This window comes from Lepisosteus platostomus, chromosome 10 (genome assembly GCF_059453375.1).
Source record: "Lepisosteus platostomus isolate fLepPlt1 chromosome 10, fLepPlt1.hap1, whole genome shotgun sequence".
Lineage (NCBI taxonomy): Eukaryota > Metazoa > Chordata > Actinopteri > Semionotiformes > Lepisosteidae > Lepisosteus > Lepisosteus platostomus.
This window is the reverse complement of record NC_142620.1, coordinates 13,250,190-13,262,249: the sequence shown is the minus strand read 5'-3', so window position 1 is coordinate 13,262,249 and position 12,060 is coordinate 13,250,190. Positions and strand designations below refer to the sequence as shown.

Sequence of the window (12,060 nt, the reverse complement as noted above, 5' to 3'; positions counted from 1 at the left end):
ACCCATCCGTTCAGCCTGCCTGGCTTGGACTACATAATAACCCACCAGGAACAAATCAGTAACATTAATCCCTCTGATCACCAAGTGTTTTCTAATGCAGTCATGCAAGACGGAGCTGCAACAACTGTCATCTGTCATGTGAGGAAAAACACAGGAGGAAGATTGATAAATATTTAGCAAGCTGTTTCATTTAATCTCTGTTGCCTCTTAAAGGCAATGATGTAAATACAGAGGGGATGCATGTGTCAGTCATAGTCATGCAAAATGAAAAAGATATACAGTCAATCTAAATTATTTCAGAAAACCTTACAGAACTGTCTTATTAGTAGTTGTGTTCTTTGAATGTGCATTTAATTTGTAAGCTGTCTCTCATTCCTAAAACATACACAATTCCTAATGGCAATTACTTTGTTGTTTTCAATTTTTGGCTAGCAAGTCACAAGATAAACAGACAGCCTAGAAAAGTGATAAAGTGAAATGTTAAATATTGCGATTGAATTTTAAGTCGTTCTGTCTTTTGCTCTAGATGGTGAATGGAAAAAAGGTCTTTGCTCTCTTTAAAAGCAAATAAGATTAAAGATATGGTAACAGAAGTACTTTTGTTTTAAATCTCGCATTAAAAAACTTATCTGATGGCCTTGTGTTGGCTTAGAGTTAAAATTAAGGTGTAAAGAAGATGTTCAATGTTCCTTTTATTTAAAAAAAAAAAGTAAATTATACTAATAAAAAAATCAGTTATCTGTTTTCTTTGCTGTATCACATTACTAGTGATTATCTATTGTTTTGTACTTTATGCAATAGTAAGTATTGTATACAGGTATTATTAAACAGGTTCCAGTGTTGTGGGAATGCCAGGTTCAAATTTGTAAAAGAAGGACAGTTTATTATAGAAGATCTGGTTATACTGGAGTAATGGTTATTAGGGCCATAAAAACGTGTCTTTGCTTTAGAAATCGAGCCATTTGCCTTTTTACTTACTGGATTCTCTACTTTTTAACTTAAATTTAAAATATTTTAACCACCCTAAAGTCACATTACAAAGAAGAAGAGAACAAAATCAGACATTAAGGATCTGTGTATTTCTTCAGCAAAATTTGGCAAGATATTGTAATTTATGATTTGTATAAGCTGGCTTTTGAATTGAAGTCATATGGTTATTTTTAATCACATTGTCTTGCCAGATTTATTGGCTAATACACTTGGCAGAAAGTCTACAAGGCTCTCCATTATCTCCAGGGTCAGCATTCCTCCCACTGATGTACTGGAACCCATATCTCATATTTCCCTGTGCGAATGACATGCACCTTTTTCTGTCTGAGCCTTCCAGTCCTCTGTGTTCTGAATTTATTGAATTATCTGAAACATTTATAGTCTCCCTGGACATGAAATAAATTGGTTGAAATCAGTTCTCATGCTTTTGAATTCCACAACCAAAGCAACATCTCTTACACCCTTCTTCGCAGTCCACTGGTTTGCCTTATAAGATCAGCTTTAAGATGTTCTGTAACTTTCATTCATTAACGGAATAAGATTATGGTCCTAATGGTCTTCTTTACAGGATGAGGGTTGCCATTAATAAGTAAATAAAATTAAAATAATTCACTTTTATTTCCTTTTTCACTCCCACCACTATGTGTTTTACAGTAGGTGGTTTGAGTGTACCTACTTGTAAATATTACTAAGGGGCTTTTCATTTGAAGGAATTTTGGACATACTGTACTGTAGGTAGGCTCTGAGGTATCAGCCTCATATAGTATCCGACTGAAGAGGTGTTGAATTAAACCAGTCAGCCTCTAGCATATTGTATTTTCTGCCCTTCAAGGTCGGATCATATCACTTCATATGGACCCAATAATGTCGCTTAAGTCACTGATCATTAGGAGGAAGGTCAGCTGCTTTCTTGGCACACCTGAAATTTCAAAAGCCTTTACCAATCTGGAATAATTTCCACTATCTGACTGGCTCTCAGCCCTTTTTCTTATCCACACTGGTTTACAAAAAGTTGATTTTCTTGGCATCAGTTCTGATGACAATGACCTGCACATGCTTCAGGATCTTAGCAATATGCACCCCATGAGTTTCCTCTGTCACATGACAGAACGGTTTGGGGAGTTTGTGACTCATTTGCTTTCAAATGTGACTATGCCTTAAAGCCCCTGACTGTCCCTGCTCTGGTAGCCCCACTGAGCCCCCAGTAACCCACTTTTCTTTTTTGTGAGTTCCCTTTTCTTGTATAGTGTGTGTAGCTTTTGTATTACTATTTACAATATGTAAGGGATATAGACGTTATCAAATGTTTGTATATAGTAAATACAGAAATTTGTTCTAAAGTCAATTAGTGTTCACAAATGAAATAACCTAAAGTTTTCTACTGATCCTTGAAACATCGATGAATAGCTTGTTGTAAGCACATTTTGCAAATTGTTATAGATGTCAGAGGGGGCAAAACCAATATACACCCACAGGAAATAATGCATAACAAATAGAATAGAAACTATTGTTGTATGAAAAAATGTTGGGTGAATTTTTCACTATATCTAGGTAAATGTTCTCAGTGTCCCTGAGGTTTTTTTTTAATTCCTTTTGTTCTGTGGCATGATACAGTTCATGGTTAAAGTTATTCACATGCAAATATGATTTATACCTGTCCAATCTACATACAGAATTAAGTGTAGTCACAATACAAAATCCTCTCTCTGGATGCAAAATCATCTCTCTGGGTGGTATTCTCTTAAGTCATAGGTTATATTGCTCTAGTTAATTGCATGTATTTAATTAGGGGAATAGTGTTCTTTTTGAGACTCAGGAGATTTTACATACAGTATGTTGCTACTGGTTAAAAACAGAAGAATGTGAGCCTTGGACAGACGCAAATGTGGTGTTTTGATAATTTATTGGAGCATCTGCAGTATAGACGTTAAATATTTTTTTTATTTGCTGAATGTTTACTTCTTTGTCATGTTTCTAACATTACTTTGGTGCCCTTGCTCATCTTAAAATATAAAATGTGCAGGTATCAGACTATGTCTTGCAAAAATGTGGCATAAAAACCCACTGATGTTTATCACAATTACTTGTTGTTAGCTGTTTTTTTTTCTGTGACTGAACTGAGAAAGACACAAACCGTTAAGACACGGCTCCTGCACAGATAAACGTCTGCTTAGCAGATGACACAATTTGGTGCTTTTTGAACTGGCATTGTTTGATAACGTTGATTTAATCTCATGTGTACTGTACTTTAGATTAATTTAAGTTCCAGGCCTGGGCTTTTCATCAAATTGGTTTTCATTCTTGACCTTTTTACATTAATTTGTTTTTTATTACATCCTTTGGTGCATATGTTTTGTTGACTTAGCTGAGTTGATTAGAGTGACAAATTGCACCAGAAGGCAATACGTGATATGATGGCAATCTCTTTTAATGGAACCCAACTAGAGCATTTACCCATTAAAATGATTAATTCCTTCACCTCTCCATTAGAAGGCATTTTCCTGTCATGTGTTGTGTGGGAAAGTTCCTGACCTGATTATTTTACAGCCACAATTTTGTTTTTCCACACAATAAGATTCATGTGCTTCTCTTGCTGTATTTTCTATTCATAAAAAAAACCTGTGAAGCTTACTGAACTTTGTTGAAGGTCAGTTCTGACAGAAACCCAAAGAATGTTTGGGTGCAAGGGAAGGAAAAAGAGATTGCAGAATCTAATCTTTTACAGTCTTATTCTTCATACCATAATGTGTTCATCCCATTCTTCTACAGTAACTCACATTCTTTGCATTTGAAATTCAGTGTCGTAATTCTAATTCATTAGTGGACAAAGGCTGGAGCTCTTCAATAGCAGTAAAAATTCTTTGTTGCCTACTCCAGTCCTACGGTCCTTCTCTCCAGCATGTTTTATGTTTTGTTTTTAACAAAATTTTAAAGAAAGAGCTGTTAAACTGCTTCTGAATGCCACATACAGGAATGTAGTTCTGCACCACTATCTTCCAGTATTGGTGTCATCGGATGTCTCCTCTTTGGTTCAAGGGGTCGGGAAGCTGTCCCTCTCCTCCTGTCCAATGAAGATGAAGTGCAGTCCTATCTTGGTGGGGAGCTTTACCAGAGATATGCAGCCTTCTCTCCAGTCACTGTTCTGGGCCTCTTCAGCTCCAGCCAGGATCAAGGTAGTGGGGACCCCTCTGTCCTGTGTGTGGGACATTTCCCATTATTTGTAATTTGCCTCTTTGCTGATCTAAGACTAGTCTATTTGCGATGTTTATTTTTCCTTTTTGTTATATGAATTCTAAAACAAGCATTCGTTATTAACGCTTGAAATCTGAAATTCTTCTGAAATTTTGGGCCACCCCAGTTGACAGTATCGTGACATACTGTAACATAACATAAAGAAGCTTCTTAGCTACCATTGTACAACTGTTTTGTTGAATTTTGATTTTTCTACTTTATGCCCTACCATTTGATACTCCAGTTTGATAACTCATACGATGGCTGTAACCTCTGGACCCGCAGGTTTTAAAAAAACATATAAAGCATCAGCAGCTTAAGACCTGGAGGAGCTGTTACACTACACCTACTGTATAATGCTAATACAGTGCCTTGCGAAAGTATTCGGCCCCCTTGAACTTTTCAACCTTTTGCCACATTTCAGGCTTCAAACATAAAGATATAAATTTTTTATTTTATGTGAAGAATCACCAACAAGTGGGACACAATTGTGAAGTGGAACGAAATCTATTGGATTTTTGAAACTTTTTTAACTAATAAAAAAATGAAAAGTGGGGCGTGCAAAATTATTCGGCCCCCTTGCGTTAATACTTTGTAGAGCCACCTTTTGCTGCGATTACAGCTGCAAGTCGCTTGGGGTATGTCTCTATCAGTTTTGCACATCGAGAGACTGAAATTCTTGCCCATTCTTCCTTGCAAAACAGCTCGAGCTCAGTGAGGTTGGATGGAGAGCGTTTGTGAACAGCAGTTTTCAGCTCTTTCCACAGATTCTCGATTGGATTCAGGTCTGGACTTTGACTTGGCCATTCAAACACCTGGATACGTTTATTTGTGAACCATTCCTTTGTAGATTTTGCTGTATGTTCGGGATCATTGTCTTGTTGGAAGATAAATCTCCGTCCCAGTTTCAGGTCTTTTGCAGACTCCAACAGGTTTTCATCCAGAATGGTCCTGTATTTGGCTGCATCCATCTTCGCCTCAATTTTAACCATCTTCCCTGTCCCTGCTGAAGAAAAGCAGGCCCAAACCATGATGCTGCCACCACCATGTTTGACAGTGGGGATGGTGTGTTGAGGGTGATGAGCTGTGTTGCTTTTACGCCAAACATATCGTTTTGCATTGTGGCCAAAAAGTTCGATTTTGGTTTCATCTGACCAGAGCACCTTCTTCCACATGTTTGGGGTGTCTCCCAGGTGGCTTGTGGCAAACTTTAGACGAGACTTTTTATGGATATCTTTGAGAAATGGCTTTCTTCTTGCCACTCTTCCATAAAGGCCAGATTTGTGCAGTGTAAGACTGATTGTTGTCCTATGGACAGACTCTCCCACCTCAGCTGTAGTTCTCTGCAGTTCATCCAGAGTGATCATGGGCCTCTTGGCTGCATCTCTGATCAGTCTTCTCCTTGTCTGAGCTGAAAGTTTAGAGGGACGGCCAGGTCTTGGTAGATTTGCAGTGGTCTGATACTCCTTCCATTTCAAGATGATTGCTTGCACAGTGCTCCTTGGGATGTTTGAAGCTTGGGAAATCTTTTTGTATCCAAATCTGGCTTTAAACTTCTCCACAACAGTATTACGGACCTGCCTGGTGTGTTCCTTGGTCTTCATGATGCTCTCTGCGCTTTCAACAGAACCTTGAGACTATCACAGAGCAGGTGCATTTATACAGAGACTTGATTACACACAGGTGGATTCTATTTATCACCATCAGTCATTTAGGACAACATTGGATCATTCAGAGATCCTCGCTGAACTTCTGGAGTGAGTTTGCTGCACTGAAAGTAAAGGGGCCGAATAATTTTGCACGCCCCACTTTTCATTTTTTTATTAGTTAAAAAAGTTTCAAAAATCCAATAGATTTCGTTCCACTTCACAATTGTGTCCCACTTGTTGGTGATTCTTCACATAAAATAAAAAATTTATATCTTTATGTTTGAAGCCTGAAATGTGGCAAAAGGTTGAAAAGTTCAAGGGGGCCGAATACTTTCGCAAGGCACTGTATGTAGTTCGCCTGGGTTGTTATGAGCTGAGCTGCAGACACAGGACTCTGGTTGAGCACCTGTAAGTTGTACATCATTGGATTTATAAACACTTTACAAGGCTCCAGTGACACACCCACTTGTAAGTGCTGTTTGCCTTCATGGTGCCAGCTCCACACTGTCACTAAGCTTACCTGAGAACTAGCATTGCTTCAAGAAGGATGACTCTCTCACTGAGAGGACTGTTAGCTCGCAGCTGTCTGGCCAGCTCTAACTGTTACGTCCCAGTGTGTGGTCCATGTGTGTTTTGTTACTGTGTTCCACACTTCTGACTTTGATTGTTCTCCCTTCCCCATTGGTCCATCATTACATAATTTTTTCCCTGTGACATCATCATCAATCAGTTTCTTAGCCAATCAGAGTGCAGCGTATTGAGTATATAAGTTGGAGGTTTTCTGAACGAAGCCTTTCGTTTGACTTCGGTCCCGCTCGGCTCAGCTTCGCTTTTGGTTTTGCTTTGGCTTTGTTTCTCTTCGTGTGTGTGTGTTTTCATATAGCTTCGGCTTTGTTTTTTTCTTGGTTTGTGTTCATCTCCTCGTACTTTCATTTGTTTGTGTGTTTATCCTTGTTTTGTGTTATATGTTTGTCTTGTAGTCAGTGAAGGTTAGCTAGGGTGTTTAAAGATGCCTAAGACCGTGCGTTTCGGGTTTTCTTTTGTAGTTAGGTCAGCTTTCCCTCACTTTCTTAGCCAGCTCCATTTTGTTTGTTATTTTCTTTTATTTGGCACCACTCTAGTTCCTTTTCACTGTGTGTTATTGTGTCCTATTACGTACCAGTCACTTATTCACCTTAAAATAATCACTTTTGCACCAACCCTTGTTGACATGCTTCCTAGTCCCTCCCCAGAACCCACCTGCATCCAAAAATTATCCTAAATGTTACACCCCTTTACCCCTAGACACTTGGGGTCGTAACACTGTGGCCTAGAAAGTCAAAGACACAGTAGCCTACTGACCAAGCTTGAAATGAAGATGTCTGGACTCCTTTGGTTAACCTCCAGAGAAGTGTCTTTACTCAGTTTGGAGACCCAAAATAATTTTAATTCAAAGTCACACAAAAAAAATCTGACCCCTACCCTGGCAGTGCTTTGTCATTAATGCAATTTAATCTGATGACATGACCCCAGGACCAAACTAGCAAAGGGCTTCACCTGCCCTCTAAGCAAGTAATTTCCTAGTGAAGCTCTGCACAGAATCCCTAAACTCATATTTATTTACACTTAAAAAAGCTCTTGATGAAAAGCACCTCTTAGATCACTTCTTTGATTTGTTGCTAGCTTTGTCATAGTTTTGTTATCCTTTGATTCAAATAAAGATCATAGCACATAAGGATTTCTGTGCGGATGATAGGAATTATGATAGTAATTGTAATATTTCATAAATGTCAAATGTGGGGAGAATGTTATCTCAACACTTATGGCCACTTATGCATTCAGATTTCCTGTTGCTGACTTGAAACAACTTACTTATTTGCCTCACGCTTAATGTCTTGTTGGCTTGTGCAGCGGTTTCTTGTTTTGCTGTCCTCAGGGGTTTTCATTCATTTTGGACACCTTTTGCTACCTTTTTACAAATAAAATAGTAAATATTCAGTCAAAATGTCTATATAACAAACCTTTCTTTTGCGTGTGTGTGTGTTGAAGGGACAGCTCATTAACATTACATTCTGTCTCTTTATATCCCTTTAATCTTCCAAAGATCGCAATAGAGTGATTCAGAAAAAGCGAATCTCTGAATTTTATTTGCCTGCCGGGTATGCCTCGCTTTGAGATTTTAAATAGCATGAATTAGCTGATTTGTCTTTTTTTCCCCTCTAAGAGCCCCTGTAGATTCTAAAGCTCAGGATTTAGATCACTTTATCATTGTACATGTAATGCATAAGGCATCTGATACGTGGTCCTGCTGTGTTCCACAGGAAGTGCTCTGTTCGGTGAAGCTGCAAAGATGCTCAGGGGTGAGGTATTTATGGGCGTCTTCACAGAGGAGGAAGCAGCCAAGTGGTAGGTGCTTCAGTTCATTCTATGCTGTAGAGGAATGGGTGCTTTGAAAAACACCCCCCAAAAAACTGGCATTGGATAGACCTTTCTAAATTAGTTTTTTTTTAAATTGGTTTTGTCACAATGACAGAGTTTCTAATTGTTTTTCGTTCAGCTTGCTAAGGAAATAGCACTTCCATTTACTTAAATGGGTAGGACATCATTATTGTGAATGAAATGGATATTACTTGGTTGCTTACTTCTGTTGCAATAAAAAATCTGCATTGTGCCTTTCTTCCTAAGGGATCCCAAATATACAAAGGTCCATATGTATATGTGCACTTTGCCTATAGGAAGACGACAAAACCTGTTCTAATTCCTGTGCCTTTTGGATCATCCACTACTGGAAGTCCACCAGTATTGCTTTCAGCAGCCACCTGGTTTTGCTTAAGAATCAGCTATTTAGTACCGACAGCCTGAGCTTTCTTCGCTTCCAAGATTTGACAAGATCTGTCAAGTTGGCTCTAGCTCTCCAGCTGCTAGATTTGTATATGGCTTGCTCAGTCTTGCACAATTCAGCAATCATTTTTGGCAAGAACTGAAGTGGGACTCTTGTGGCATTATCATTAGCCACACACGCACTTAAGCTACAGCTTTTCGTCATCTTGTTCTTGACAATTGATTCTTCTGTTTTACAGCTGTTTTTGCCTAATTCTTGTTAAAATATTATCTACCTTCAGAGTTTTTCGAAACTGTGCCCCTTAACAAAACCACTATTTTTAATGTGGAAGAAGCAGTTGGTTATCCCTGGGCAGTAACTGTAATGCATTGCATTGGTTTGTGTTCTGCCATGGTATCTCTTATTAATCTAAAAAATAAATGACCTGTTAAACAACGCTATAAAAATAAAGAAACATCTGGATGTTCAGCTCAAAGATCTTCTGCATGAGAGAAACTGTTCAAGGGGAGATGTGGGATAAATGCAGGTAGCCAGCACCAAGACAGTCATAAAGGCACGATTACAGATTTATTCCACTCTGGAAATTCCGCTATCAATTGATGAAATGATACAATATCCCGTAAGGGTCAGAAACAAAAACCAACAGAAAAAAAAATCCCAAGAAACATGTTTGCCTGCGTTAACTCCGAATGTTTGCTTGACATTTTCCCACGGTTTTTACTTTGACTTCTAACAGATTGTTCCATTTAACTGTGAAAACTGCAGATGAAACTCAGGGGAGTAAACTTAATAATTTCTTGGAAATCAACTGTCTTGATCATTTTATCTTTTTACCGTTCCCCAGTGCTGTTGTTCAAATTTTACTCTTTGTTTAGTCTTTACGTAGTGTTGAGAAGTGCTGATTCAAGATTTTGTTACACTTTAAGAAATGTTTTCTTCAAGATCACTATATTAGAAACACACTTTTGTAGACAAGATAAGATCACTTTATTAGCCATATACAATTTCTTGCATTATGAATGTATTTTTCCATTCCCCAGCTTGCTCTCCATGAGACACGAGACACGGGGAGAGGGAAGCTTGGGGTCAGAGCGCAGGGTCAGCCATTTATATGACACCCCTGGAGCAGTTGGGGTTAAGAGTTAAGCCAAAGGAGTAGGATTCCTCTGCCGGCCGCGGGATTTGAACCAGTAACCTTCCAGCCACAGGCGCAGATCCTTAGCCACAGAGCCACCGCTTCACCTCCATATGGTGGGATAGGGGCTGACCTGCATTATATCTTTTATAGTATTCAGGTTGTATCATTCAAATCCAGTTTGTTATTACCAGAGAGACAGGGAATGTTTGCATTTGTTTGGGACTTAACATTGGGATTTCAGCGTTGTGAATAATACTAAGCAGGTTAGCATTGTAAGTGAAACTCAAACATATATACAGAATGCTCTTATTTTTTATATGAAAATCTTCAATAACCAAGTCTTGATATCCAGTCATAACTCGGTTCACAATGATATCCGATCATAAAAGTTTCCCTCTTCCCAAAAAACTGGTGCTGTAAAAGTTTGGAACAGTCTGAGAAGTCCAGCCTTTATAGTTTAATGCTTTTATAAGCACAATCCCAGGCCCTTATAAGTACTAGAAAAGGCATGCAGATGTGAAAACTGTCTTCCTAAGATTCCACTGTTGCTTGCTGTAAGCCTTCAAAGGCTTACAGGGGTCCAACAAAGTACTTGGAGAACTAATGAGAATTAATGAATTTGACGTTATTCCCAACCATTTCTAGCTGTAATCCAAAGTTCTATGTGGTGTAAATCTGTTAAATCAGCATATTTCCTGTTAATAAATAAATTATAAAAATAAATTATGCTTTGCATACTGCTGTGAATGTTCTGTCTCTCTCCAGGGCTCAGAATTATGCAGTGAAACTACCAGCAATGCTTGTTTGCAGAGGTCCAGATTCCCGCATAGAAGCCTTCACCCTTCAGATTTCAGGAACTGAGGAGATGGTCTCCACTATCCAGAGAGCTGTGCTTGACAAATTTGTAAGTATGTAAAATTTTCTGGAAACTCTTCTTTAGCAAAGCAAGGAAAAGCAACGGCAGAAGTGGGATTTCTTACAGTGCGTACAAATCTGATTAGGCTTCTGTTTTAGACATTAATTTCTTCCCATCTTACATGCACTCAATAAATATCAATATTTTTTTTGTAAGTTGAAGATGGCCTCATCTTTACTGCTGTTTCTTGGATCTAAAATCTCTGTGATTTTAAAATAATTTGGCTTTGATACGTATATTAAGGAATAGGGTGACATAGTATTTAGCATTGCTGTCTCACTGTGGTTGGGTCCTGAGTTTAATTCCGGACCTGAGGCACTGTCTGAGTGGAGTTTATATGTTCCAATGTTTGTGTTGGTTTTCTCTGGGTGCTGCGTTTTCCTCCCACAGTCCAAAGACATGCTGGAAGGAAAATTGGCTTCTTAAAAATGATCCTGGTGTGAGTGTGTTTGTGCCTAATTGTGCCCTGCAGTGGACTGGCATCCCATCCAAAGTGTAGCCCACCTTGTGCCCATTGCTTGCCAGGATAGGCTTTGGCTCCTCTGCACCCCTGAAATTGATGAATCAGTTAGAAAATGGATGAATGTTAAGGAATCCACATCTTAATTTCTTTTTTTACAAGAAAGAAACTGATCTTGAAAACTCCATTTAAAGCACATTTTGAAGTCATTTTGTCAATGTGCCCAACCACTAAATACTGGGATTAAGTCACCAAGACCACAGGATTCCAGTTCAATCCTGAAAAATCCATATTCCCTGGTACTGTTTGAAGAGATGAGAAATTTGATAAGACATAAGATAACACCACTTTCACTTTACCACATTTTCACATACCAGAATTTTCTCACATTTTTCAGACATTTTTGGTTTCTTAGCATAGACGGTATTTTTTATAAAAATACAGATATAAAAAGTCCATATGCTGGGAAGCAAGTAAAGCATGGGTACAGTAATTCTTAGATGTGCCTGATCTGTGGTTAATTGTTGCTTGAGAAAGATGATATGCTATTTTTAGATAGATACTTTATGATCTCGTGAGGGAGATTGCAGAATGTTTTGTTAGTTGGATCACTAGTAGAAGATCAGAGAATCGGAAAGAGGTCGATGACATTATGAAAGCTATAACACAAAGAGCACTCATTATTGCATATCATATAGTTTTGTTAAATAATATTTAATAAGGAAGCGATATGGCTCAAAAAATAATTATCTTAGTGTACAATTCCCAATTTTAATGTAATTCTGATCTCTCTTTCATGGGTGTAGGATTTCAGAAATAAGGAATTGGGAGAGTTGTGTGGGACATTGGATTTGT

At 38.3% G+C, this 12,060-nt stretch overlaps 1 protein-coding gene across 1 annotated transcript in view; it reads left to right on the top strand.

The window, feature by feature from the left end:
• The window catches only part of txndc16 (thioredoxin domain containing 16), a 70,772-nt gene that overhangs the window by 19,844 nt on the left and 38,868 nt on the right, over nucleotides 1–12,060 (top strand). Inside the window, exons 15-17 of the mRNA XM_088648300.1 lie at nucleotides 4,027–4,163; nucleotides 8,171–8,255; nucleotides 10,595–10,733. Coding sequence (XP_088504426.1) covers nucleotides 4,027–4,163; nucleotides 8,171–8,255; nucleotides 10,595–10,733 — 361 coding nt within the window. The remainder of the gene's footprint in view (nucleotides 1–4,026; nucleotides 4,164–8,170; nucleotides 8,256–10,594; nucleotides 10,734–12,060) is intronic.